Below are 26654 nucleotides of genomic sequence, written 5' to 3' on the forward strand. Positions count from 1 at the left end.
ACTGGAGTGGCCCTGGGGCCCGGCGGTGGCTGGGGGGAACAAGTCAGCTCTCCGGGGCTTGGGGCAGGTCGTTGTCCTTGCACCACAGAGCGTTTCCTCTCTTCCTGCAGATACTACCCGGCCTCGGCGTGATAATGAAGTGGATGGGCAAGACTACCACTTTGTGGTCTCCCGAGAACAGATGGAGAAGGATATTCAGGACAACAAGTTCATCGAGGCAGGCCAATTCAACGATAATCTCTATGGGACCAGCATCCAGTCAGTGAGGGCAGTTGCAGAGAGGGTAAGGAGAGAGGCGGAGGCGGTGGCCCTACGAAATTACCCTCAAAGGGAGCACAGAAATGCTGCAGCCAAAGTTCTGCGTGGATCCTCATCCTTCCAGCACATGGCCCTACCCAGTGGCAGTGCTGACCAACGCCACGCCCACTCCGCGTGTTCCCAGCCCCAGGTTGGAGGCATCTGTCTCCTCTGCGCAACTCACCCCAGAGCGTCACCCACCTGCAGCTTCACATGTGGCCTTGTCTGGGTAGTAGGAGCAAACTGTGGAGCCTGGGTACCTCAGAAGTAGAATCTTCCAGGCCTCTCTGGGTGGCCCCATGTTTCCCGCAGGTGGATGTTTGGGTTAGCACAGGGCGTAGACAGGGACTGGGTGGACTGATGCCAGTCTTTGCTTTTTCAGGGCAAGCACTGCATCTTAGATGTTTCTGGCAATGCTATCAAGAGGCTGCAGCAGTCACAACTTTACCCCATTGCCATTTTCATCAAGCCCAAGTCCATTGAAGCGCTTATGTAAGTATTTGCTGAGACTCTCGGCTAGGAGAGGGCCCTGGAAAGGAAATGAAAAATCAGGTGGTTTGTTGGGCAGGGGTAAGACCCAATGGGTGCTCAGTGGAATGTCTGCGCCCCACCCTGTTCACTGGGGGCTCCTTTGGATTCGAGTGCACTTGCGTGTATTCCTGGTTGAGCTTTCAAACCTGGAAGGTTTGAGGAATGTTGAGCCTGGGGCCGCTGCTGCTCTCAGAGGGCAGCTGAGCAGCTCTTCAGGGAGCCTGGAACAATCCTTTATGTTAATCAAAACATAGAACCTAGTTTTGGGTACTGTTTTCTTCCGTGTCTTTGGCAGGGAAATGAACCGACGGCAGACATATGAACAAGCAAATAAGATCTATGACAAAGCCATGAAACTGGAGCAGGAGTTTGGAGAATACTTCACAGGTGAGTCTCCCCATTGCACAGCTGGGGTAACATGGGAGCAGCTGGACACCTATTCTGTGAGTGTTTCCAAGAGGCCCAGACACCTTGCACAGAATTTCTGGGTGCTTTTGAGCTCAAGCATTGCCAAAGTACTCAAGTGCCCTCCAGCCAGAGGAGTTGAGCCAGTTTCTGGTATCAACCACCATCACCAAATGCTGCCTTTGATCGTTTTTGTTCGTCTTCATGTCCCTCCTAGATTGTAGGCTCCCTGTTTTAGTTTGTTTCCCTCCCTCCCAGGCTCCCCCATCCAGCACTTGTCCTTGCATGTTTTATGTACTGAGTGAATGTTTGTTGATGATGATGATTCCCTGGCGTGGTGTTCAGGCTGTCGTCTGTCAGTGTGTGTGTTTATATGGTCACCTACTTTAGAAGGGTCAGTTCCTAAAAGGTTGGGAAGGTTTCTGTGTAATATGTTGCTTACCTTTTGAAGTACAGGGACATATGTGTGCAAGGTGGTGCTGAGTGAACTCTAGCTGGTGGTGCTACAAGGTTACCGGGGGACAGGATTCATAATTGTCCTCGCATACCTTGGGTCTTGGAGCTCCCTTTTCTGTTAGCATCCATGTCCTTGTTTGTCGGGTTGACCTCTGACATGGAGCAGATGTGACGGCCCCAGGAGCACGACACCTTGCCAGAAATTGTGGCTTTTTCAGCTCTTGCTCTGGATAACCAGGATTTTCCACATCTTCTGGTAAGGCTGCGTTAGAATTACCAGCTGCCGGCCTCATGGCAGCCGAGAGGGGCATGATCTACAAGGTCTGGCATCTAATGGGTGCTCAATAAACATTTCTGAAGAACACATTTTCCTACTAATTGCTGCTCAGTCTCACTGTCTTAGCAAGTTGACATCAAGCCCCGGGCCTGCAGTGCCCACCAGTTTCCCCAGCGACCTGGGCTCCCAGACGGCCGCCTAGTGAATGAGCGGGGCTGAGCTGTGGGACAGTTGGGATGGGCCAGACTGTCAGGGTTTGGGGCAGGGGGTTGCTGTGGACCACAGTAATAATTCTGTTTTCCTCTTCAGCCATTGTACAGGGTGACTCACTGGAAGAGATTTATAACAAAATCAAACAAATCATTGAGGACCAGTCTGGGCACTACATTTGGGTCCCATCCCCTGAAAAACTCTGAAGAATCCCCTCCAACCATTCTATTGTGAACAGAAGAAACCAAGTCCCTCTTCCCTCCTCCCTCTTCATTCCTGTCCCCATGGGGAGAACAGATGACTACTGTTCTTGTCCCCTTTTTTAGATATGTCCAAAAAATTGAGTTTTCTAGTCCTGTTCTGTTTTTTTAAATTTTTGTTTTGTTTTAGTTTATTTTTTGGGATGATGCCATCTCACTCATCATGTGACTGCGCCCATTCCTGCATGGACCTTTCCCAAGCACTAGCACAGGTGCAAATCCATCAGAGTCATTGTTTTCATAAAACCAAGCAGAAGCGAAGAGAAGAGAGGAGGACTGATGGAAAGACAGACTGGACAGCTGCGCGGCTTATGAAGCGAGCCCCGCGCACCCCGCGAGGAGAGGCTCCCAGGCTTTGCTACGATCTGTACACTGCCTCGCGGCTTGGGACAGCGCGGTCATGGTGACAGAAAGTATCTTATTTATATATAGATATATATATGTAATTTATATAAAATATATAGAAATTATTATATATATATATATTATACACTCTCATATAATATATATATATATTCACACGCATTTGGACTAGAAAATCTATGGAGACTTCATCAATGGTACTGTGTTATTAGAGAAATGCTTTAATTTTCATATTCCAATCAGATGGCATCTTATATCCCAACTGGTTGGGGAGGGAGTGAAAGTGGTAGTAAGTGCTGTACCGAGGGCACCCGCATTGGTCATTCTCTTGAGAGCTGGGCTTTTCTTTAGGAGGGGTCAGGTCAGCCAGAGAACGGTGAGAAAGGGCTTCGGCCCGGGGGCCAGAGGCTTGGAGCTGTGACCCTAGAGCCGATGCTGCCCTTGGGGCACAGTCAGGCCCGCGTGTGGGGAGCGAGAGAATGGCTAACGGTGCTCCCAACGTATTAAATTGCCAATTGTTTTATGCCACCTGATGTGTCTGCATGAGAGGTTTCCTTTTTGTTCATTTTTAAGCTGCTGTTAAACCAAAACCATGTTGTGCTACTGTGTCAGCCTTTTCATTCTTCCAAATTTTACTTTTACTATTTAAGTGAATGTGTAGAATCCAATTTGACCGTGTTCTAAAGGCTCATGATGTTCTGGAGGAGCCGGGCCTTGTGATAGACTAGGCGACCCGGGCTTGGCCATCCCGTCAGCGGAAAGGGAAGTGGGGGCAGGTGAGAACCGACAGGAGCTGGGCCTCCTACTGTAACGTGTCCCTTCACTCACCTGCCAGGGACATGCTGGGCTCAGCCGAGGCCCTGTCATGGGGCCCACTGGCAGGGACGGGGAGTCACTTGCCTTCCAGCTCTGCGCTGGGACAGTGGGACGGCCCTGAGCTTGGCCAGCCGCGTAATGAAAAGTTTGATTTGGGTTTTTTTCGCAGCTGCTTCATATGCCCTACCTACCCCAATCCCTCACCAACAGCTGGTAGCTTACTGTTTCTTCAAGAAGAAAGTAGACTTTAATGCTGTCAATTTGAGCTGTAGAGCTACAATTCACTTACTGTTGAGATGTGAAACCCTGTTGCTTTTTCCCAGAGTCAGACGGCAGTGTTTGTGGTCAAGGGGGTTTTTCTCTGACCAGAAATGCAGGCGGCAGGTGTGGCCCAGGCCCCGCCCCACCATGCTCCTTTGAAGCCACCATGCCTCCCTCAGCTCCACGCTGGAGGCACGACCCAGGGGAGAAGAGCGTGGACATGCTTGGCCCCAGGGTTGAGCCTGTTGTTTCCTAGCCCACCGTGTTACAACCGGTGCAAAGCATACATGTCGAAGATGCTTTGAGCGCTACCAGGCAGATTTAGGAAGTCTGTTAACAGTTCTCCTACCGGCATGATGAGGCTAACTGTAAAGTGTGGGGCCCAGAATGTGGGTAAAGAAAGGGCAGCAGCTTTACCTGCGCAGTACACTGGATTGGAGGCAGGAGGGGTAAAGTGGTGTCCGATTATGACTCTGGGGAGGAGGGGGTGAGCTGGGAGTGTTTTGATTTCTCTGATGTTAAGTGATGTAGTCTGAGTGATGCTCAACCCTCTACCCCTCCCAGGGAAGAAAAGCAGAGATTCAAAGCAAGCATGACACTAGTTGGTTTACCAGTGTTCCTTCCAAGGAGACATATATTTTTTAATAAATGATAGTTGCAATGAACTGTGGCTCAGAGACCTTCTTGAAGTAGTTGAGAGGGGAGGGTGGGGGCACAGCAGTGGGAAACGTGTCCCAAACCTTTGGGGGCCAAAAGGCTCTCTGCTTAGTGACCATCAGCTGACCGAGTCAGGTGTTCCTCTGGATGGCTCTAGACTCCTGTGGTCATAACAGGTCCTTTGTGAAAGCTTTGCGCTCAGTCTTCTACCCCACCCCCAAAAAACTGCCTCAGGTAGTGCTGGCCAGGTGTGTGTGGAGGGCATCCACGGCCTTCAGGGCAAAATGGCAAAGGTACACAAAGACAGGAGGTGCCTAATGCAGCACAGGCGTTTGTTAGAGACAGCGGGAGCCAAGGCAGGAGCAGAGAGCCGAGTAATAAACATGGTAAGAAAACGCTGGGCTCCCAGCTACCAGAAAGCATTAGAGCCCAGGGGGAATGAGGGTGAGATGGGCCCAGTTTGCAGAGCGGGGTGGCAGTCATCCCGGCAGCCCTGTGATGAGAGGAGGAGCGCTTAGAGCAGGCGCCTGTGACGTGGCTGATGTCCCTGTGGCTTGTGTGAAGAAGCCTGAGGACGTCCTGCTGTGGTTCAGCTCAAGAGCGATGACTGTGTGGGGGCCGAACCACAGCAAGGACAACAGTGCTTAGCTGTTTGCAGGGTGCTTCTTTTCACACGTTCTCTCATTTGCTAGAAGGCAGCCTAACAAAAAGGAGTCCCCAAAGTGCTCTGTGGGGTTTTAAGGAAATCCACCTCCTAAGTGTAAAGGGCACAAAGAGCTGGCCTCCGATCCCGCTGTGCTGAGACTCTGGCTCCACAGCTGCTGTCCCTCCTAGAGGCAGCGCGGCTGAAGAAAACGCAGCCCCGGAGGGAAGATGCTGAGCAACTTGGAAAGAGCAGAGGTGGACACCCTGACCCTGAACTCTACCGCCGCCTTCTCCACTGGGCAGCAACGCTGTGCTCTCTCCCCCCGGCTCTGCTGCTGACAACGCAGCCAGTCCCACCCCAGCCTCTTCGTCTCTAACAGACTTTAAATTAAAACATTCCTAGGATGATGCTGACTACATAAAGTATTTGTTCAGATGCAAATGACCAACTTTGTCTTAAGGTGAAAGTGGTTCTAGAAATTAGCTAATGAAAGCAAAATCGTTACCAAAACTAGCGTGGAAGTTATGCTCAAGGATGAAGCTAATACAGATAGATAGAGAGGAAGGTAGGGGTTGAGCTGCAGGACTGGGAAGGGACTACAGGGGGAGTATCCTGAGCAGGTCCAAGTCAAGCTAAAAAGGATGGGACTGCAAAGGGACACTGGGCTCCTTGAGCAGAAAGGTCAGTACTAAAGGACAACGGAGCCCTCTCCACGGGGACAGTACTTGCCTGGTGCCAACCACTGGAGGCCCACGGTGTCAGAGTGGCTGCTGAGAGAGAGAGCCTTAGCTTTCTCAAGACAACCCCACGAGCGAGCGCCTGCGGGAGACGCTCACCTCAGTGCTCCCACGTTTTGCCCTTCATCCCTGTTCCCAACTAGGGTTTCATGGCCTTGATGCCACTAATCCTCTTACCCATTCAGTCAGTTCCGTGGCACCTCTAGGACATTCTATTATTACTGCAAGTAACTTTCTGAAGCTCAAATTCCAATTTCCTCCAAAGCCTCTCTTCCTCATCACTTCCCAGAAACAGCAGAACTGGCACCCCCCCTTCCCCCCACTCCCCGCACACCTTGGTTCCTGGGGGTCTTGGTTCCAGTGGGGTCTTGGTAGCAAGAGCTTTCGCAGAGGATAGTCTGTTTCAGCTGTGAAGCCCCAACTAGATTTTATCTGAAGCACTGAGCCTGTTGTCGCAGGGGGATACCCACTGGTGGTTTCCACATTAGACCTAATGGACTCCCTCTGCGTCCTGTCCCTCCCCCAGCACTCGCACTGTCACCAGAAGCATCTAGCACACGGCAGGGGACTGGAAAGTGGGTGGTTTGAGAAGAAGGAGTCAGACCTGCCTGCTGGTGGTGAAGGACATGTGCAAGCGGATGCTCTCCTGACTGGCCTTCCTGTCACCACAGCCATCCTCCCTGTAGCTGATAGAATCGGCCTACTAAAGTGCCCTCCCTCCCCATGGGGGCTCTGTTGCCTACAGGGAAGAAGAGTCCAAGCTCCTTATCATGGCGTCCCTGCCCTTTCCCTCCTGCCTCGTCTTGCTGTGGCCCCGTCTGCTCCAGCCATGAGTTCTCTGAATGCAGCACAACCCTGTGTCTTTGCTGACTTTTTTTTTCTGCCCATAAATGCCCTCGCTGCCACCCCCTTGATAACCTGCAAAACTCCTGTCAACATTTTAAGACTCCATTCAAGAATTCCCCTCGTTCTATGCTGCCTTTCCTGAAGTACCTCTTCTGCCCCCATGCCGTGGGTCACAATGACCCTTCCTTCCTTTGTGCTGTTGTTAGACCCTGTAAGAACTTTCACCATCATCGTAACCGCTAACACATTTCACGCTTACTATGTGACAGGCACCGTGCTCAGTGCTTTGTGCGTTTTAAATCATTTATTGCCAAAAACAGCCCTATGAGGTTGGTGCTCTTATCCTTATTTTCCCGTTGAAACTGAGGCACACGGAGGTCATGCAGCTAATACGCGGCAGTGAGTCAAGCGCAGGCCAGCTGCAGTGGCTGTGCTCTCAAGCGCTGCGCTGCTTCTTCCTCTGCCACACGTTTTCTGGCCCTTCTCTCTTGACATCTGGCTTCCTCTCCTTGACTCCTCTTTGCGAGCAGAGACTATTATTTCCCTTCCCATTTCCAGCATTCGGCACAGTATCTGTCGCATAGCAGGTACTCAGTAAAAGAGAAGATGTCCTAGTCTTTGGCTCAAGCTTGGAGGGAAGAGATTTGACGAGGCCCAAACCTGTGGTGAATGTGAATTTTGTTTTCTGTTTTATGGAGAACCTCCATTCTGGAGTTCCTGCTACTTCCTCTGGGATCTTGCTCCAATTATGACTCCTTTCCATCTCCAACCACTTCCTCTCCTTTAGCTCCTTCCCCTTCTTTTCACGCTGCTGCCTGTTCACCAGGAACTGAACAGTCCCCCAGCTCTGCTCCCACTTACTGACCATTTGTTCGTTCAGCACAAGTTTATCCAGTGCCCAGAAGCTCTCAGGGTCAGCCAGAACCTCCCAAGCATGACTTTCAAAGACTCCTCTCTCAGCCATAGCGTCAGAGAAAGATGAACATGCCACATCCCCCGCTCCTCACAGTGACTCCATTCCTCCCTGGAGCCCTATGGCTGCAAGGAAGACTGCTTCACCCACTCTTCTCCCCCATCCTAAGTGCTACCATTTTCCTAGTCACCTAAGCTCAAAATCTGATTTCTCTCCTTTGGTCATCATAGCCAGTCTCCTACCAAAACTTGATTCTTTAGTGTCTGTTCAATTTAGTGCTTTGTTTTCATTATCACTGCCCCTACCCTTGCAATAACAAGAGCCACAAATCAAACAAAGACAGTCCCTGCCCTCAGGGAGCTTCTAGTCTAGTGGGGGGAGGCAACAAACAAGTAACTAAGTATATATAATTACGTGTTATACTAAACGCTGTGAAAGAAATAAATAGGATGCAGCAATAGAGGGTAATATAGCCAGGGGCCCTGCTTAGAGACGGCTTCTCTGAGGAGGTCGACGTTCAGGTCAGACCTATAAGGTCAGCAGGGCTAGCCTGGTGGGGGAGGGGTGTGGGATGTAGGCAAGCGAAGTACTGAACACCCTCTGCGGGCCCCGATCTGCTTTTCCCCATTATCTCCTGTATTTCTCTATAAACCAATCTAGACTACTTGCCTTTTCACCTGTGAGCAAAGCCTCTGTCTGGAATGTTTCCAGTCCCGATCGCTATGAAACCCTTCAGGTTTCGGCTTCAATGGCATTTTTCATGATGACGTCACTGGTCTCTCCAGAAGAGCTTCCCCCTCCCTTCCTTTGCACCACTTTAGCAGTTTATACGAACTTACTCTTTTCTTCCTCGTCCATAACATACTTCAACTAGACAAAAAGCTTCTAGAAGGCTGGGATTGCATCTAGTGTATCTTTGTAGCCGTCACAGCAGCTACTACAATGCTACATGCTCAATATAGGACTGTTGAATGAGCTCCCTCTCTCTGGGCCTCACTATCTAAAACAGGAGGAAGTTGCACAGATGATCTCTACGGCCTCTTCTGGCCCTTAACGCTTATTGACAATGATAAAATAGAATTCTAAAGGACATGTACTGTGCGGAATCCCTCACAAAAAGGAAGTTCATGCCTTGTGTGGACTTACAGTTGGAAAAAAACAAATGAACAGTGATGCAGGTGACGTGAACGGCTTAAATACAGCTGCCAAAGAACCTGGCCCAAGGTTTATACATGATCACACGTTACACACAGAGGCTAGGTGCCTGCTGGAAAGGAGGGGGCAAAAGGAGCCACAGATGTGTGGACTAGGACATGGGAAATTTCCTTTTCCCAGTTGGGTGGAGGCACACGATCCCAGGACAGCTTAAAATAATAGAAAACTGTGGTAGAAGAGGGCGCTGCTTCTCATTACTTACTGTTATACAAAGAAATGGCGCTAGGGAAATATGGGAATGGAGGTGTCAAACGTGCCACTAGATGCCCTCCTAAGGAGAGTGTAGGTGCCCCACGGTGGCAAATAGTAGTTCCTGGTGGTGGTTCCCACGAGAGCATGAGGGCCGTCAGCTGTGAGACGCCAACCAGGAAGTACTTCCTGGTTCCGGGGCCCCTGCAGGCAGTGATGCACCAGGTTTGGCTTTTAGTCAGAGCAATTGCTGGCTTTGTGTTTGTTAAATTAAATGTGAGCTTATCAACTTTCAACTTTTCTTGAGGCATTAAAAAGGTTCCCAGGGGGCTTCCCTGGTGGCGCAGTGGTTGAGAGTCCGCCTGCCGATGCAGGGGACACGGGCTCGTGCCCCGGTCCGGGAGGATCCAACATAACGCGGAGCGGCTGGGCCCGTGAGCCATGGCCGCTGAGCCTGTGCGTCCGGAGCCTGTGCTCCGCAACGGGAGAGGCCACAACAGTGAGAGGCCCGTGTACCGCAAAAAAAAAAAGAAAAAGGGTTCCCAGGCCTTTGCCTTATCAGAGAGGTTGAAGTTTCCTAGGCCGAATGAGGGGAAAACTGAAAAAAAAAAAAAAAAAAAGAACTCAAAAGGTAAAGGTAAAAAGATCCTAAAAAAGCCAAGGGGGAACCCACCCTCCTTATTGTTAAGCAGAGGAGACAAAAATGGTGCTTGCTCTCCGGGGTCTGCTAGAGTTCACCGCACTATTTCTAGAGAAGAAATAACAACAGGCAATAGAGAAAGTAAAGGGGAATAAAAACCAGAGTCGAGACTCCGATGAGCAGAAGACTGCAAAACAACAGAAAAGAGTTAAAAACCCCACATCACTCTAGCTGCCCCATAAAGGTAGGAAGCCTTTCCTGGGGCTGGAAAATTCAGATCTCCTGGAGAAACAGAATGACAAGAGGGTATCAAGAGTTAGTGGGTGGAGGGAAACACGTGACCCTGCTAGAGAGCAAGAGCGGAATAATAATTGCAAACCTTCAGAAGCACTTACTGGGTGTCAGGCATCGCTCTACCAGCTTTGCATGTATTTACTTATTTACTCTTTACAACAACTCTAGGATTGTTATGGAAGCTTTATAGACAAGAACCTGAGGCCTGGAGAGAGGTTAAGTACCTCACCAAAAGCCATCCAGCAAGTGGGAGAGCAAGGATTCGAACCTGGGCAGTTTGGTCCCGGGTTACGCCACCATGCTGTGCTGCTTCGTCTATTTCTTACCACTTCCCACCTCTGTATTTCTTTGCAGTCTGGCTTTTGCCCTCACCACTCCATTAAAAGTGCTCTCAAAAGTCATCCAAGTCACCAGATTTGATACCTTCATAGAGGTATACAAAGCTCTCAGCCATATTTGATGCTGTTGAAACATCCTCTCCACCCAGACCTGAAAGCTTTGCATCATCTCTATGTCTCTCTAATAGTCCTCACGTCCACCATCACTGTTTTCACTGCTATTATCCCAATTTGATTCTTCATTATTTTCATTCATTCGACAAACACATAATTCCACATGTCAGACCCTGGGGATACAATGGTGAGCAAAGCAGATAAGTCTCTGCCCTTATAGAGCTTACTGTGGAGGAGACAGGCATCAGACAATCACGCAAAGAGATATTTACAAAGTGATAAGTGCTGTTCACAAAAAGTATGGGGCTTTATAAAAGGGTGAAATAGAGAAGTTACAATGACCTCCAAATTAGTCTACCTCTAGACTCTCCCTTCTCCAATCCACTGCACCCACTGTTGCCCTGATTAATGTTCCCAGAGTCTGTCTCTGACCACACCACTCCCCAGCTCAATTTCCTTCCATGGCTTACAGAATAAAGTTCAAACACCTTAGCCAGGTATTGGAGATGCTCCATAACCTGGTTCCAACCCACCTTTTAAAGCTTTCCCCCAATACTCACCTTCAAGTACTCTATGCTGCAAATAAACATTCATCGTTCCTTGTATGGAAAGACTACATGCCTTTGCCATGCTGTTTTTTTGTTTGTTTGGTTTGGTTTGTTTTTTTGCCTAGAATACCCTTCCCCTTGTCCCCTTATGTTCAAATACTATACATCTTTTAAGTCCAGTTCAACCTTCTCCACAAAGTATTTCCTGATCCCCTCCTTTGAAATCTCAGCACGTTTCCCCTACTTTTATAGCATTCACGTTCTGTCTTTAATATTATAATCACTGTAATATAATAAATGTAAGCCTACCCAGTTCCCTTCCTGTAAGCTCACTGAGGGTAGGATCTGGGTCTAAACCACAATTACTCATTGGCTGGATGGACAGATGAATGAATGAATGAATGAATAGTTGGTGGCTTCATGATTGACAATGTGGAGGGGGCCATAAGTATGCAGACATAATACGAATATTTTCTTTGATCATGTATTTTCATTGCAGTTTAGCAGAGAGCCATGGGAAAGCTATCAAATCAAACAAATGCTGCCCATTTCCACCTTCCTCCACCTCTTGATCTAACAGGTGGATCTCCTGTAGGGATGAGCGGCCCCACCAAAGGAGACATAGAAACCATCTCCAAGGACTATGAAGTTGTGCCCAGAAAATCCAAGGATGTGACGGACCAGGTGGTGTTTTGGGTTTTTTTTTTTTTCTTGCAAAAGAAAACCGGTACTTTAGAAAAGAATAGATGGGTGGTGAAATAGTTGCCTGTAGAGATGGAACTGTAGAATAGGATTTGCTTTGTCTGAACCATTGTTTAAAATACTGGATTGCTGGGCTCTTGGCTAGGGACAGAGTTCTCTATGATAACTGGGAAAAATGTGTTTACCCAGAGCCTTGCTGATCTGATACAGAGAACTGTAAATTGAAAATGGAGGGGAAAGGAGAAAAATGACCTGATGATATTATAAAATCAATGACTATGGATGATATCAGATATGACAACAAGAACAGCACTGGGAGAGGTGCCTGTTCAGTCATAGGAGAATACATCTGGGAAGAGTCATAAATAGAACTTCCGGCTTAAGCTGTTTTCTGTATCAATACACAGCACGTGCATTGGGTTGAACCACATGAAATTGCCAATATTCCATGGTTTTGACCTACAAAAATGGCAACTTCATATGGTTCAACCTAAGATTATGAGGGAAACTTGAAGTTTTAATTCAAGGAAGTAAATATCACCTAAGAGATATCATTAAGACTTGGAGGAATGAAACTTACAACTGGAATTTGGTATCAGGAGGAGCACATTGTAAAGAAGAAAGGTGCCCTTGAGAATGGGAGTTGGTATTGTGCTGTGTGCATAGAGATCCACAAACGTGAGGACAGAGTCCTTTACAGAGTTTTGGTGAAGTTGAAAGGAGAAAGGACCAGGAGTAATATAGTGTAAGTACATCACACAGCACTTTACAAAATGGGAGAAATGGATGATGTATTCGTGATGCAGATCACAAAAATGGCATTGGACAAGATCTAGCAGCAATGAGGGACTTTGTCCAGGGCTTCTCTTGCTTCATTTGCTTAAAAGAAAAACATTTCAAAATTTTTTACTTGTCTTGCTGACAATATTGCCCCTTAGAAAGTAAAGAAATCCACAAGAGAACTGTTTGTTCTCCATGACCTAATTCTGACCAATAACAAAGAACTGATTGGCGAAGTGGAAACTTAAAGAGCAACCGTAGTAGCTCAGGGCTTGTGAGAGCATAAGGCTGGACATAGTAAGGTATTTTGCCCTAGAATTTAAGAGGGCAGACTTCAGATGTTTCAGAGAAAAGAAAGGTATCATGAGGGCAAAGAAAGAGCAGGGGTCCCATAGATCTAGCTTTAAATCATGGCTCTGCCATTTACCTGCTGTGTGACCTTGACTAAGTGACGTAAACTCTCTGAGCCTCAGTTTCCCACAGGAATGACAGGGAAGGGAGGGAGGAAGAAAGGAAAGAAGGAAGGAAGGAATGGCAACAATAGAATGACACCACCTCCTTCCTGGGGTTGTGACGACAGTTAGAGGGGATGGCACACATGAAGGGCTCAGCTCTTAGTAGGAGTGCATCAACTGTTAGTTTTCTTGCACTTTCTACTTAACCACCCTCCCAAAAGGGTTGAAAAGCTCTTAGAAACTAAATTCTGACCATATAATTGTGAAGTATTTTAATGAAGAAGTAACAGTATGGAAAGAAAATGATGTAAGTGAGGGAGTTCTTTGATGATGAGACATTAAAAAGGTGGAGAGAGGGCATCTGACCACAGATGAATATAAAGTAGTAACACGGAGCTGTCAGAATCATATCGGGGAGGCCTGACCCCAAATGAGCTAATTCTAAGAGTAAGAAAAAGAGGCTGTTTTCAGTTTTGTTTATGCCAAGAAGCAGATCAAGGAGGCCTTAAAAAGTCTGCAAGTTGGGGCAGATAGTATGTTTCGTTTTAATTAGAATTAGTTTTTAAGGACTTCCCTGGTGGCACAGTGGTTAAGAATCCACCTGCCAATACAGGGGACACGGGTTCGAGCCCTGGTCCAGGAAGATCCCACATGCCATGGAGCAACTAAGTCCGTGTGCCACAACTACTGAGCCTGCGCTCCAGAGCCCACAAGCCACAACTACTGAAGCCCGCGTGCTGCAACTACTGAAGCCGTGTGCCTAGAGCCCATGCTCCGCAACAGAAGTCGCCTCAATAAGTCCGTGCACCGCAACGAAGAGTAGGCCCCGCTCGCCGCAACTAGAGAAAGCCCGTGCACAGCAACAAAGACCCAACGCAGCCAAAAATAAAAATAAAATATAAATTTTTAAAAATAATTAGTTTTTAAAATTATAAATGTTATATAAGCACATGTAAAAATAATTCCAATAGTACCACAGAGTATAAAATGAAAAATGAAATGGTGTAATGTTGCCAGACAACAAAGATACAGAGGACCTCTTTAATTCCTCCTTTGCTCTGGTCTTCTCTGCCATACAAACTCTGTCCATTAGACTGGAAAGGGTCAAGCAGACATTGGTAAGAGGGACCTGAGGATCACAGTAAATATGAAAATTGTAAGAAAGCCTCAGGGTGCTTTAAATGATTTTGAGTCTCCTGGCCCAAATTGTATTTCATGATGTTGAGAGAACCTGTTGATGAGATCACTGCACTGGTGTTTGTAACCATGGGGAATAAGAAAGATGCTGGAAGCCTAGAGAGAAGGACATATGCTCCTTTTTAAAGGGAGGATGATAGGTTTCACAAGCTTTAGACAGGTAGATTTCCTCTTAATCCCAGGCAAATTTCTATACGTTATGGGAAAGGATGGTTTGCATGAGACCTGGAAGGGAACTAGTGATCACAAAGGATTTATAAAACCCTCTACCTAATAGCACAAGATAGACTAAGCTCATTTTCTTTTCTGAAATGAGGTGAGTATATGTAAGTGGGTAAAGCAGGGGAACATTGTAGACACAGTGTATCAGGATCCTAGCAAGGCATTGACAAAATCATTCATGTGTGACTTGTTCCTTGTGAAAAAGTTGGGGAAATGTAGACAGTACAATTATGGAATGGGTGAATGATCATCCCAAAGTCTGCTAGTTAAAAGAACAAAGTTCATTTATATACTAATTTATTATCTGACACACCCACTCGGATGTAAGCTCCTCAAAGGAGAGACTTCATCCTCTAGTTTGCTCATGACTTTATCCCCAGTACCTATAACCGTGCCCAGTACATAGTAGAAAGTGCTCAGAAAGTGTTTGTTTGTTGCATGAATGCATGAAGTTGTGGGTAGGACTGCAAGGCCTGTCACCAAGCTTTGTCTCAGCCCTCCCCTATTCACTACGTCTTATCACCTATTTGGATAAAGACATTAGATGGCGCACTGATCAAATATGCAGATAATGTGGGTCTGAGTGGGATAACACTGTAATAAAGATAGACACTGTATCCAAAAAGAACAACTGGCGAGAGCAATTTAATAGTGATAAATGCACTTAAACAGACTGGAAGTAAAAGCTGAGACATCAGTTAATAGCAGGATGTATGAAAAGAAGACTTCGAAGTTTTCATTCATTCTTTTAACCAATATTTGTTGAAAGTGCCAGGCACTGTGCTAGACACTGGGATATACAGTGGTGAGGAAACATACTGTCTGCCCTTCTGCAGCTTAAAGACTATTGAGGGAGACAGATGTTAATCAAATCAGTCCACAGGGAAATATATGTTTATGAACTATGAAGAATAAAACAGAGCACCAAGAGAGCACATGACAAGAGAACCTGACCTTGTGGAGGAAGGTTTCTCTGAGGAACTGACCCTTGAGCTGACTTCTCAAAACTAAATAGGAAAAACACCAAGGTGAAAGCAGGGGAGAGTAAACAGTAAGTCCCATGAGTCAACAATATGAAATGCCTGCTTGAATGGAATGTGGTTCCTTGGCCTTCCCCTTGGTGGGGGCTCAGCGAGGGACTCAGCTTGCTCACTCCCTGGGCTGGAAGCTCGGCTGATGACTTGGCCAGTGTTTGCCAGGGCTTCTCGGCTGAAGGGGTGGCCCTCATGGTCAGGATGGTGGGGTCAGGACTGAGGCATGACTGGGAGATTATTCTCAAGCAGGGAGATGATTGAGCAAATAAGTGAATATCTGAGGTTAATAGGAGCCAGATTTCTCAATGTTGGAAGAGATAGTTGCAAATATGGAAAGGGAGGAAGGCTAGAATGAACCCTCTGGTGTTGGATTGAAAATGGAGGTATCAGTATGAACTCGGCTTTATGTATACATATATGCACATATAGATATATACACATCCACACATTTCCTAACTCTGTCCACTGAGAGGCTCTAGAAACAATGGCACCCCAGTAATAATGAGTACACCTAGCACCCAAATCTTGGATACTACCATTCTCCATTAAAAGGAATGAGGGCTCCTTGGAGAAATAACTGATTCCAGTGCAGGAGCAGGGAAAGTACAAGATGAGCCTGGAACATCTTACTATGTCACAAAGTAAGGAAGTGTTCAAAGAATGATGGGGACATGTCAAAAGGATATAGGAGCCAGCTTTGAGCAGCAAAATAGTGGATTATAACTCATTGAATAAGATCCATTAGTCTGTACTAAAACATATTTTTAAAATATGAATAAGTAGGGGAGAAGAAAATGCTCTCCCTAACAAACGCCAACTAATAAATGAAGACAGAATGATGGAAATTTAAAAATCAACATTTAGCAACCATCACAGTAAAAAGGGATTCCAGCAAGAGTCATCAATGGATGCTAAAACTAGTGAGTGGGAGTTCAATGAGGAACAGGATATTTGGTCTCAAGGTGTCTTCCACAAAATACTTCCTAATTACTTATGAATTACTAATATGGTAGACACCGTCTTAACTTGAACCATCAGTGGGACAAACTGACACTGTCTGTCTGTTGGTATGATGCACTGAGAAGAACACATCTCTTCTGTGGTGTGCCTACCAAAAATGCGTAAATTAATCATTAGGAAACACCAGAAACACAGAAGTTGAGGTTCATGTTACAAAGTTAACTGGCCGGTACTCTTAAAAAATGTCAAGGTCATGAAAGATCAGGAAAGACTGAGAAACTGTTTCCATTTGCAGGGGACGAAAGAGACATGACATCTAAATGCAACTTATGATCCTGAACTTATGAAAGACTTTATTAGGACAATCAATGAAATTGGAATGGAGCCTGTGGATTAGATGGTAGACTTGTATCGTTATTTTCTAATTTTGATGGTTGTACTGTGGTCGTTTAGGACAGTGGTCCCCGACCTTTTTGGCACCAGGGACCGGTTTCATGGAAGACAATTTTTCCACGGATGGCGGTGGGGGGCGGTGGGCGGGGAATGTGAGCAATGGGGAACGGCAGATGAAGCTTCGCTTGCTCGCCCACTGCTCACCTACTGTTGTGCAGCCCGGCTCCTAACAGGCCGCGGACCAGTTGTGGTCTGCAGCCCGGGGATTGGGGACCCCTGACTTAGGAGAATAGTATCCTTGCTTTTAGGAAATACACAATGCGGCATTAAGGGGTAATGGAGCAAGAAGTCTGTAAATTAATCTCAAATGGTTCAGAAAGAAATACACAAAGAGAGAATGATAAGGCAATGTGGTAAAATGTTAACAAATGGGGAATCTGGGTAAAGGGTATGTGGCAATTTGCACCTTTTCTGTAAGTATGAAACTATTTCAAAATCAAAAGTTAAAAAATGTTAATACAAATCAACAGGGAAAAAGAAGCCAGTGTCATCTTACGGTACACTAATGCAAGGCTAGCCAGAATGAGGCTGCTGAACTCTGTGTGGGTCAGATCTCACTGGAACATGGGCCTTGGCTCTGGGAAAGGTGAGGTGACTACATCATATGAGGAACAGCTGAGGGGGTCTGAGGATGTTTAACCGGAAGACAAGAAAGTCAGCAGGATGGGGGAAAGAGGAAACAAACTTGTTACAGGGAGACACATTTCTGTTCAGTATGAGGAAGGGTATTTTACCAATTAGCAAAAAAAAGGCAGATTGCGTTGTCTCGGGAGTTTGTCACAGGCTATGTTCTGATACAGACTGCACAACCAAGTCTCAAGGATGTCATCGATTTCATGAAATCTGATCGATGCTGGGCCCAAAGACCACTAAGGTCCTTCCGATGAAGAGTCTATGGTTCTCTGTTATCTTCAGGTATTGCGAATTTCAGCACTTCTCTAATAAAATGCAACCTGTGTGGGACTGGGATGAACACCCCCTTTTGGTCACATGGGGCATGAATCAGCTTGCTCTCACATGGGCTATTTCTGTGTGTGTGTGTGTGTGTGTGTGTATATATGTATATATATATATATATATATATATATATATATATATATATATATATATATATATAAAATGTTCCTTAGCTCCTTAGCACTTTGGAAAAAATCATTTGTCCCCCAGAAATTAGCTGGTCACAGCACTAAAAGTCAAAATGCTTTTATTTTAGAACATGTCATTTAACAACATGAAAATAGGGCAGGAGAAAACAGAAACAAAAACTCAAGAGTAAGTTTGGTAAGAATTTAAACATTCAACATCTCAGGAACACACATCTTCAAGTCACTGGCAGCTTGCTCTGTTCCAGCAGTTCTCACTCTTCATTAACAAGTGGGCCCTTTTTTATTATTTAATGTTTCCAGAAGCTCACTGTACAGAACATGAATCTGGGAAAGAGAACAGCAAATAGATTTCTTGAGAGGAAAGGAAATGTGGGAAATCTTCCCGGATCCATGGTGATGGCATGAGAGACCTGAGGCACCACTCTGGGAAGAACATACAGTACTCATCTGGGGAAAAGGGATCCCATGACACTAGGTCTGTTCACCAGAGATAAGCAGAAGAAGGGAGGAAGTACTTAAAACATAAAAGATCCTTTGCTCTTATGTGATACAAAACCTTTTTCTCTATCAAGCCTCTCCTCGTTAGCTAAGGGCCCAGAAGTCTGCTACTCAGAATAGTTCCTGGGCTTCCCTGGTGGTGCAGTGGTTGAGAGTCCGCCTGCCGATGCAGGGGATGCGGGTTCGTGCCCCGTCCGGGAAGATCCCACATGCCGCGGAGCGGCTGGGCCCGTGAGCCATGGCCGCTGAGCCTGCGTGTCTGGAGGCTGTGCTCCGCAACGGGAGAGGCCACAGCAGTGAGAAGCCCGCGTACCGCAAAAAAAAAAAAGTTCCTGCAGAAAATGTCTTTTTAAACACTCATTGTTTGCACAGAGGCTGGTCCTTCCCTACGTGCACTGGCATTGACAGGGATGCATCTTTCCAGAGCCCACTCTTGGCATTCTTCTTAATTAGATTCCATTTTCTATTCCTAAGTTTGCCTTGTTCACCATTCTTCCTGGTTTTCACTATAAAAAATTACTGTTTATAGTCCCATAACTCTTGCACTTTTGTGGAACCACTGAGAGGAACAATGGTCAAGATCCTTTCCTAGTCAAGGAAGGTAGGGTTGTGTCCTTAACGAGAGCTATGTACAACCTCTCTGTCCCTGAGTCATGCCATCCACCCGTAGCCCTCTCCCTCCTCACCTGAGTTTCATAGCTTCTCTTAAGGGAGCCAAGGTGGTCAAGGAAACGCAGTGCCAGGCCACACCACTTTTCACTAGACGTATACTTGTTGCTGCTGTACATAAATATTCCAATATTCCAGGACTTGATCATCAGCCAGAGAATCTCCATTTCTGGGTAGCCTTCCTGAAATCCAAGAACAGTGGGTTTACAGTTATTACTGTCACAATCACTGTAGCGCTGACTCTATGAGGGCTGCATCCCAGTATTATTAAACAATGGGTGCTCTGCTGACACTGAGGAAGGAGCCCGCGGCCCCCACGAGCAATCCTGTGCTCCTGGAGAGTAGGAGGAGACCACCTTGAAGGTCTGTCAGCTGTAGGATGCTCCATAGCAAGACCTCATGAAGTGACATATACACTAAAAAAGCAATGAAGCCCTCTTGCACTGAGTTCTGTCTTTCCGAAGCAGGAGAAAAACCTGTATCCTGTTTGGGGCTTCCCTTGTTGCTGTCCTCAGTCGATTATCTCCCCAGTACCTATCTCTAATTTTCAGAGAAGGTTGTGAAGCAGCAGTTTTATTGAATCTCTTAATTTCCTTGACCTGAATCAGTCTGTGTTTGGAATAGAAATTATATTAATCTTTATTTTTTGCATATGTATAGAGAGATTTATTTTAAGGAACTGGCTCACACAATGTAGGGGCTGGCAAGTTTGAAATCTGTAGGGTAGGCCAGCAGGCTGTAAAATCAGGTAAGACTTGATGTTGTGATCTTGAGTCTGAAATTTGTAGGGCAGGCCAGCAGGCTGGAAACTCAGGCAGAATTTCTGTTAGAATCTTGAGGCAGAATTCCTTCTCCGGGAAACCTCAGATTCCACTTTGAAGGCAAAAACTGATTATGGAGTGTAATCTGTTTTATTGTACTTCAAGTCAACTGATTACAATTTAAAAATGATCTTTAGTATTGACAGTATCTACCTTGCTATGAACACAGGGCACATTTCTAAGATGGTCCCTTTGTCTTTTAACATGGCTGATCACAAGATTTTGCAATAGCAAAAAGGATTAGTCTAAGGACCTACTTTTGTCGTTCTTGTATAGGAGATGGACCACAGAGGGAGCACTTGTGTGCTCATTCCATGTTAAAGTCCTTCAACTACACAAGAGGTCTCAGGCCCTTGAAGGGGGATATGTGACAGAAGACCTGGGCAGCAGGTTGTTGAGAGTGTCAATGACATTGTCTCAGCTGTCCTTTCACCCATGTGGATCTATAAAAAATTACTATGCATAAAACACTATGAGAATGAGGGTGCTAAGAGTGACAAGACAAAGCTCTTATCCTAAATGATACATAATGTCTCTGGGGAGACAAGGCATCCACGTATAAAGAGGACCACACCAGGAATGTGATTAAGGGCTAGTCAGAGTGACACAGGCATTAGGTGCTCCAGCTCAGTCAAACAAATGAGCACTGGGCTGGCACAGTCAGAGGTCTAGTCTCTCTGCTTGAAATGCCAGTCCCCCACCCAATCTTTATCCACTTGGTAAACTTCTACCTTTTCTTCAAATTAACAAACAGAGTTAGTTATTCCTTTCTCTCTGTTGCCACAGCAAGCTTTACATTCCTCTAATACAACTTATATCACATTGTTTTGAAACTGTGTATATATATATCTCCTCCAGGCTGAGCTCCTTGAGTACAGGGAATTTTTCTTCTTCATTTTTGTATCCTCAGAGTCCAACACTGTGCCTGACACATAATAAGGGTCCAACAGATATTTGCTGAATGAATGAATGAACAAATGAATTAATATCCAGTTATTAAAATGCTACCTCCTCATTCAGGCTTTGCCTGACTCTCCACAATTTGTTATCTGTACCACTTTGTTCCTATGGCACTTTGTTCACGGCACCTATTGTCTGTCTCCTTCACTAGGCTGGGAGTTCCTTAAAGGCAGAATGTCATCTACCTTTGCGTATTCACAGCCTGACACATGACCGTGTTGTGATTTTAACTGAATGACTTAACAAATGACTGAACAAATAGACATGATCTTAGAGTAGATGAGCAGGATATCTAGCTATAGAGAGGTTATATGAAATGTCCAGAACAGGCAATTCCAGAGAGACAGCAGATTGGTAGTTGCCAGGGGCTGGGGGAGAGGGGAATGGGGAGTGACTGCTAATGGTTATGGGGTTTCTTTTTGGGGTGATGAAAATGTTCTGGATTTGGATACTGGTGATAGTTGCAGAATTTTGTGAATATACTAAAAACCACTGAATTGTATACCTTAAAATTGTGAATTTTATATATGAATTGTATCTCAACTTAAAAAATATATAGAGAGAAAGAGAAGGGCATTCCATGTGGGCAGAACAGAATCAATAAAGACTCAGATTGTGCTTGAGACTAAGCACGTCTCAGGGGAACTAACAGTCATTTGGCCCAAGCAGACAACTGATATAGGGAAATTAATGGGAAACAGGACTGGAAATGTAGGATGGGGCTACCTAAGCACTTCCTAGATGCTTTTCCTTAGAACATTAGTGTCATGAAAAATGTTAACAGATGGTGTATAAAAATAGGGTTCTTTAGTCAAATACATTTTGGAAATGCTGCATTCTATATACAACCTCTTGGAGAGTTTTAATGCACATTAGTTCATTAAAAGTTTTAGGAACTTTTACAGTGAAGAAACCATGTAACTTTGTTTAATCCAGAGTATGTAGATCATTTACTAACATCTTGTGGAATGTAATTTGTGAAACATCGGGCTGGAGTGTTAAGGGTTTTGCATAACAGGCCACAGATTTTGGGACTTATTCTGCTGGCAATGAGAAGTTACTGAAACTTTTTGAGAAGGAAAGTTATATGATGAAACTGGAGTTTTAATAAGATTGAAATGCCAGTGGTGTTTAGAACAGACGTGAGTGTGAGAAAACACATACAGCGAGAACTGTTTAAATGGACTTGTTAAGAGATGAAGAATGAAGTGGATGAGGGTCAGAAATAGTGACAATGGAAATGGAAAGATGTAAGAAACACTCTAAAGGAAGAATCAGTAGAACTTGGTAACTGATTTGATATGGGGAATGGAAGATAGGTCAATTAAAAATGGCTCTGAAGTACATAGTTTGAATGGCTGAGAGAATGCTGATACCACTGAAAGAAGAAATTAGAAGGAAATGTTTCTGGGGATAAAGGATCAAAATAATGTTAACTTCTATTTTAATCATGTTGAGATTGAGGTAACTTTGGCGATATCATGTGGGCTGTTGCAGATATGGACTGGAACTCAGGTAATAGTTGAAAAATATCAATCCACTTAAAGGACAGAGTATGGAATATGGAGAAGGAAAGAGTAGAGAATATTGGAAATGTTCATAGTTGGGTGGCAAGAGGGAAAAGATAAAACAGAAGAGTGATGAGAACATAAAGGACAAAAGAAAAGACAATTTCAATAAGGAGGCAGTGGTCAATAATGAAGGCCAGGGTAAAGAAAGAGGCCATCAAATTTGTCTAGGAGGTGGTAATTAGTGGAGTACTGTGTGGCTAGCAGTACAGAGAGTGACGGAAAGAATGGCTCAAGATGAGGACAGACAGGTACGCAGGACCTTGTAGGCCATGTTTAGGATTTTGGTTTTTAAGAGCAATGAGAAACTACTGAAGAAGATTAAGCAAGGTCACATATATTCTAAAATTTAAAAGATCACTCTGGTTGCTGGATGGAGAAATGAAGAAAGCAAGAGATGCAAGAAGACCAGCTAAAAGGTTCCTGCAGTAGCTGAGGTAAGAGATGATAACCTGAACTAGGTTGGTGATGGTGGAAGATGGGGAAAAGTAAATGAATATACGATATTTAGGAGGCAGAACTGACAGGACTTAGTGATAGATTAGAAATGGGAGTGAGGGAGGAATTGAGGATGACTCCGAGATGTTTGGCTTGGGCAACTGGAGGAATGATGGTGCCATTCAATGAGTTAGGGAACTGGAGGAGTTTTATTTTCATTTGCGTTAGCTACTCTCATGTCCAGCACTGCTCAGGAGAATCACTCATCTTCAACGAAGAAATGCAACCGTGCAGCTACTCACCCCAGTGCAACATAGGCTTGCCTGTAGTAACATACAAATCAATGCCAGCAAGTAGAGATGTTTGCGCTTATGATTTTCTGGGGCTCATATTTGAAGCCAGTTTTCTCTGCCTTCAACATCTTAATAAACATGGCAGTCATATAACAGTCTAACAAAACTGTACGTGTTTTGGAACACAAATGCTGTCTTTCTAGGCTCTCTTCAGGGTTACTGAAGTGAATATTGTGTACATCAGCTTTACTGAGATATAATTCACATACCATACAATTTACCTACTTAAAAGTGTACAGGGCTTCCCTGGTGGCGCAGTGGTTGAGAGTCTGCCTGCCAATGCAGGGGATGCAGGTTTGAGCCCTGGTAAGGGAGGATCCCACATGCCGCGGAGCAACTATGCCCGTGAGCCACAACTACTGAGCCTGCGCGTCTGGAGCCTGTGCTCTGCAACAGGAGAGGCTGCGATAGTGAGAGGCCCGTGCACCGCGATGAAGAGCGGCCCCTGCTTGCCACAACTAGAGAAAGCCCTTGCACAGAAACAAAGACCCAACACAGCCAAAAATAAATATAAATAAATAAATAAATTTGAAAAAAAAAGCATCCAAACCATGAAAGTTGCTAAAAAAAAAAAAAGTGTACAATTCAATGGCTTTTAGTACATTCACAGAGTTCTGCCACTGTCACCACAGTCAATTGTAGAATATTTTCATCCCCCTAAAAGGAAACCCCCATGCCCATTTGCAGTCACTCCCCATCTCCCCAAATAACCCCCATCTCTGTCTTTTATAGATTGGCCTATTCTGGACATTTCAGATAAATGTCCAGAGTCACACAGTATGTAGTCCTTTATGACCGGAATCTTTCACTTAGCATAATGTTTTCAAGGTCCATCCATGTTGTAGCATGTGTCAATACTTCATTCTTTGTTATGGCCAATTAATATTCCACTGTATGGAAATACCACGTTTTGTTTATCCATTCATCAGTTGATAGACATCTGGGTTGCTCCCACTTTGGGCTGCTATGAACATCTGTGTACAAGTCTTTGTTTGGCATTTGTTTTCATTTCTTATGGGTATATACCTAGAAGTGAAATTGCTGGGTCATATGGTAACTTCACGTTTAACTTTCTAAGGAACTTAGCCAGACTGTTTTCCAAAGCAGCTGTACCACTGTACAGTAACATGGTGTATGAGGGCACCAATTTCTCCACATCCTTGTCAATACTTGTTATTATCTGTCTTTTTCACTACAGTCATCTTAGTGGGTGCCAAGTGGTAGATCACTGTGTTTCGATTTGCCTATCTCTGATGACTAATGATGTCAAGAATCTTTCCATATGCTTACTGGTCATTTGAATATTTTCTTTGGAGAACTGTCTACTCAGATCTTTGCCCGTTAAAAAAAATTAGTTGTCTTTATATTATCAAGTTGTAAGAGCTCTTTATAGATTCTAAGTACAAGTTCTTTAACAAATATATGATTTCCAACATTTACTGCCATTCTGTGGGTTATCTTTTCACTTCTTTGTTGGTCCTTCACAGAAAAGTTTTAATTTTGCTGATATCTAATTAATTGATTTTTTATTTTATTGCTTGTGCTCTTGGTGTCATATCTAAGAAAACACTGTCTAACTCAAGGTTACAAAGATTTAAGCCTATACTTCTAAAAGTCTTCTTATTTTAGCTTATGTATAATTATAGTTTTATAATTTTAGCTTTCATTTAGGTCTTTGATCCATTTCGAGATAGGGGTCCAAACTTCATTCTTTTCCATGTGGCTACACACTTGTCCCAGAACCATTGTTAGAAAGACTACATTTTCACATTGAATAGTCTTCACAATCTGGTCAAAAATCAACTGACCATAAAGGTGAGGGTTTGTTTCCGGACTCTTAATTCTATTTCACTGATCTCTATGTCTATCCTTATGTCAGTACCACACTGTCTTGATTACTATAGCTTTGTGGTAAGTTTTTTTTTTTTTTTTTTTTGGCGGTACACGGGCCTCTCACTGCCGCGGCCTCCCCTGTTGCGGAGCGCAGGCTCCAGACGCGGAGGCCCAGCAGCCATGGCTCACGGGCCCAGCCGCTCCGCAGCATGTGGGATCCTCCCGGACTGGGGCACGAACCCTGTCCCCTGCATCGGCAGGCAGACTCCAAACCACCACACCACCAGGGAAGCCCTGTGGTAAGTTTTGAAATAGACAATGCAACAATAAAAGTTTTAATTACTTCATATAATTTTATGTGTTTCAAAGAAGCTAAGAGAAGTAAAGAATGAAAGTATATATTTATAATTTGTTATATTAACTTTTTTTCTTTCTTTTTTTTTTTTTTTTGCAGTACGCGGGCCTCTCACCGTTGTGGCCTCTCCCGTTGCGGAGCACAGGCTCCGGACGCGCAGGCCCAGCAGCCATGGCTCACGGGCCCAGCTGCTCTGCGGCATGTAGGATCCTCCCGGACCAGGGCATGAACCCGTGTCCCCTGCATTGGCAGGCGGACTCTCAACCACTGCGCCACCAGGGAAGCCCCTATATTAACTTTCTTATTTACCATTTCTGGTTCTTTTCGTTTCTCCCCATGGCTCAGAGTTATTCTCTAGTGTCATTCCTTATTCCCAAACTGGCTCCCACCTTCCTTCTTTGTGCTGTTATTTTTATATTACATTTTATACGATAAAAGCCCAACAAACAATTGTATGTTTTATACATTTGCTTTTTAAATAATACAAGAGAAGAAAGGAAAAGAAGTATGCATTTATACTGTTGTATAATTACCTAATTACCAATGCTTTTTGTTTCACTTGCTATCAACCTAAAGAACTTCCTTTAGTATTTCTTGCAGGCAGGTCAGCTAGCAAGAAATTCTCAGTTTTTCTTTATTTGTTAATATCTTCATTTTTGTGAGATAATTTTGCTGATTATAGGATTCCTGGTTAGCTGTTACTTTTTTCCTATCATTCTGAATATGCCACTGCCTTCTGGTCCCCACTGTTTCTGGTGAGAAGTCAACAGTCACTCTCTTTGGGGTTCCTTTTTTTTGTAACCATTTTTAAAAATTGAAGTGTAGTTAATTTACAATGTTGTGTTAGTTTCAGATGTACAGCAAAGTGATTCAGATTCTTTTACATTATAAGTTATTACAAGATATTGAATACAGTAAGTCCCCTACATACGAATGAGTTCCATTCCGAGAGTGTGTTCCTAAGTCCAACAAAGTTAACCTAGGTACTCAACTAACACAATCAGCTACATAGTACTGTACTATTATAGGTTTATAATACTTTTCACACAAAATAATACATAAAAAACAAACAAAATAAAGAAAACATTTTTAATCTTACAGTACAGTACCTTGAAAAGTACAGCAGTACAGTACAACAGCTGGCATACAGGGATTGGCATCGAGTGAACAGGCAAGAAGAGTTACCGACTGGAGGAGGGAGAGGAGGTGGGAGACGGCAGAGCTGAAGGATCATCAG

General features: G+C 44.8%; 2 protein-coding genes across 10 annotated transcripts in view; one reads left to right on the forward strand and one right to left on the reverse strand.

Moving 5' to 3' along the window:
• DLG3 (discs large MAGUK scaffold protein 3) overlaps nucleotides 1-4529 on the forward strand; it is a gene marked incomplete at its 5' end in the record, with an annotated part of 59938 nt that extends 55409 nt beyond the window's left edge. For all 5 annotated transcript variants that reach the window (XM_079909749.1, XM_079909746.1, XM_079909747.1 and 2 more), the window contains 4 exons: nucleotides 111-283; nucleotides 680-789; nucleotides 1124-1215; nucleotides 2276-4529. In XM_079909749.1, coding sequence (XP_079765875.1) covers nucleotides 111-283; nucleotides 680-789; nucleotides 1124-1215; nucleotides 2276-2382 — 482 coding nt within the window. In that variant the 3' untranslated portion in view covers nucleotides 2383-4529. The remainder of the gene's footprint in view (nucleotides 1-110; nucleotides 284-679; nucleotides 790-1123; nucleotides 1216-2275) is intronic.
• A 13532-nt stretch (nucleotides 4530-18061) lies between these two features.
• TEX11 (testis expressed 11) overlaps nucleotides 18062-26654 on the reverse strand; it is a 373435-nt gene continuing 364842 nt past the window's right edge. For 4 of the 5 annotated variants that reach the window (XM_079911723.1, XM_079911722.1, XM_079911724.1 and 1 more), the window contains 2 exons: nucleotides 19107-19271; nucleotides 18062-18246 (listed from right to left, as the gene is read on the reverse strand). In XM_079911723.1, coding sequence (XP_079767849.1) covers nucleotides 18184-18246; nucleotides 19107-19271 — 228 coding nt within the window. In that variant the 3' untranslated portion in view covers nucleotides 18062-18183. The remainder of the gene's footprint in view (nucleotides 18247-19106; nucleotides 19272-26654) is intronic. The other variant, XM_079911725.1, reaches the window with a different exon arrangement.

This window comes from Stenella coeruleoalba (assembly GCF_951394435.1).
Source record: "Stenella coeruleoalba genome assembly, chromosome: X".
NCBI classification, from domain to species: domain Eukaryota; kingdom Metazoa; phylum Chordata; class Mammalia; order Artiodactyla; family Delphinidae; genus Stenella; species Stenella coeruleoalba.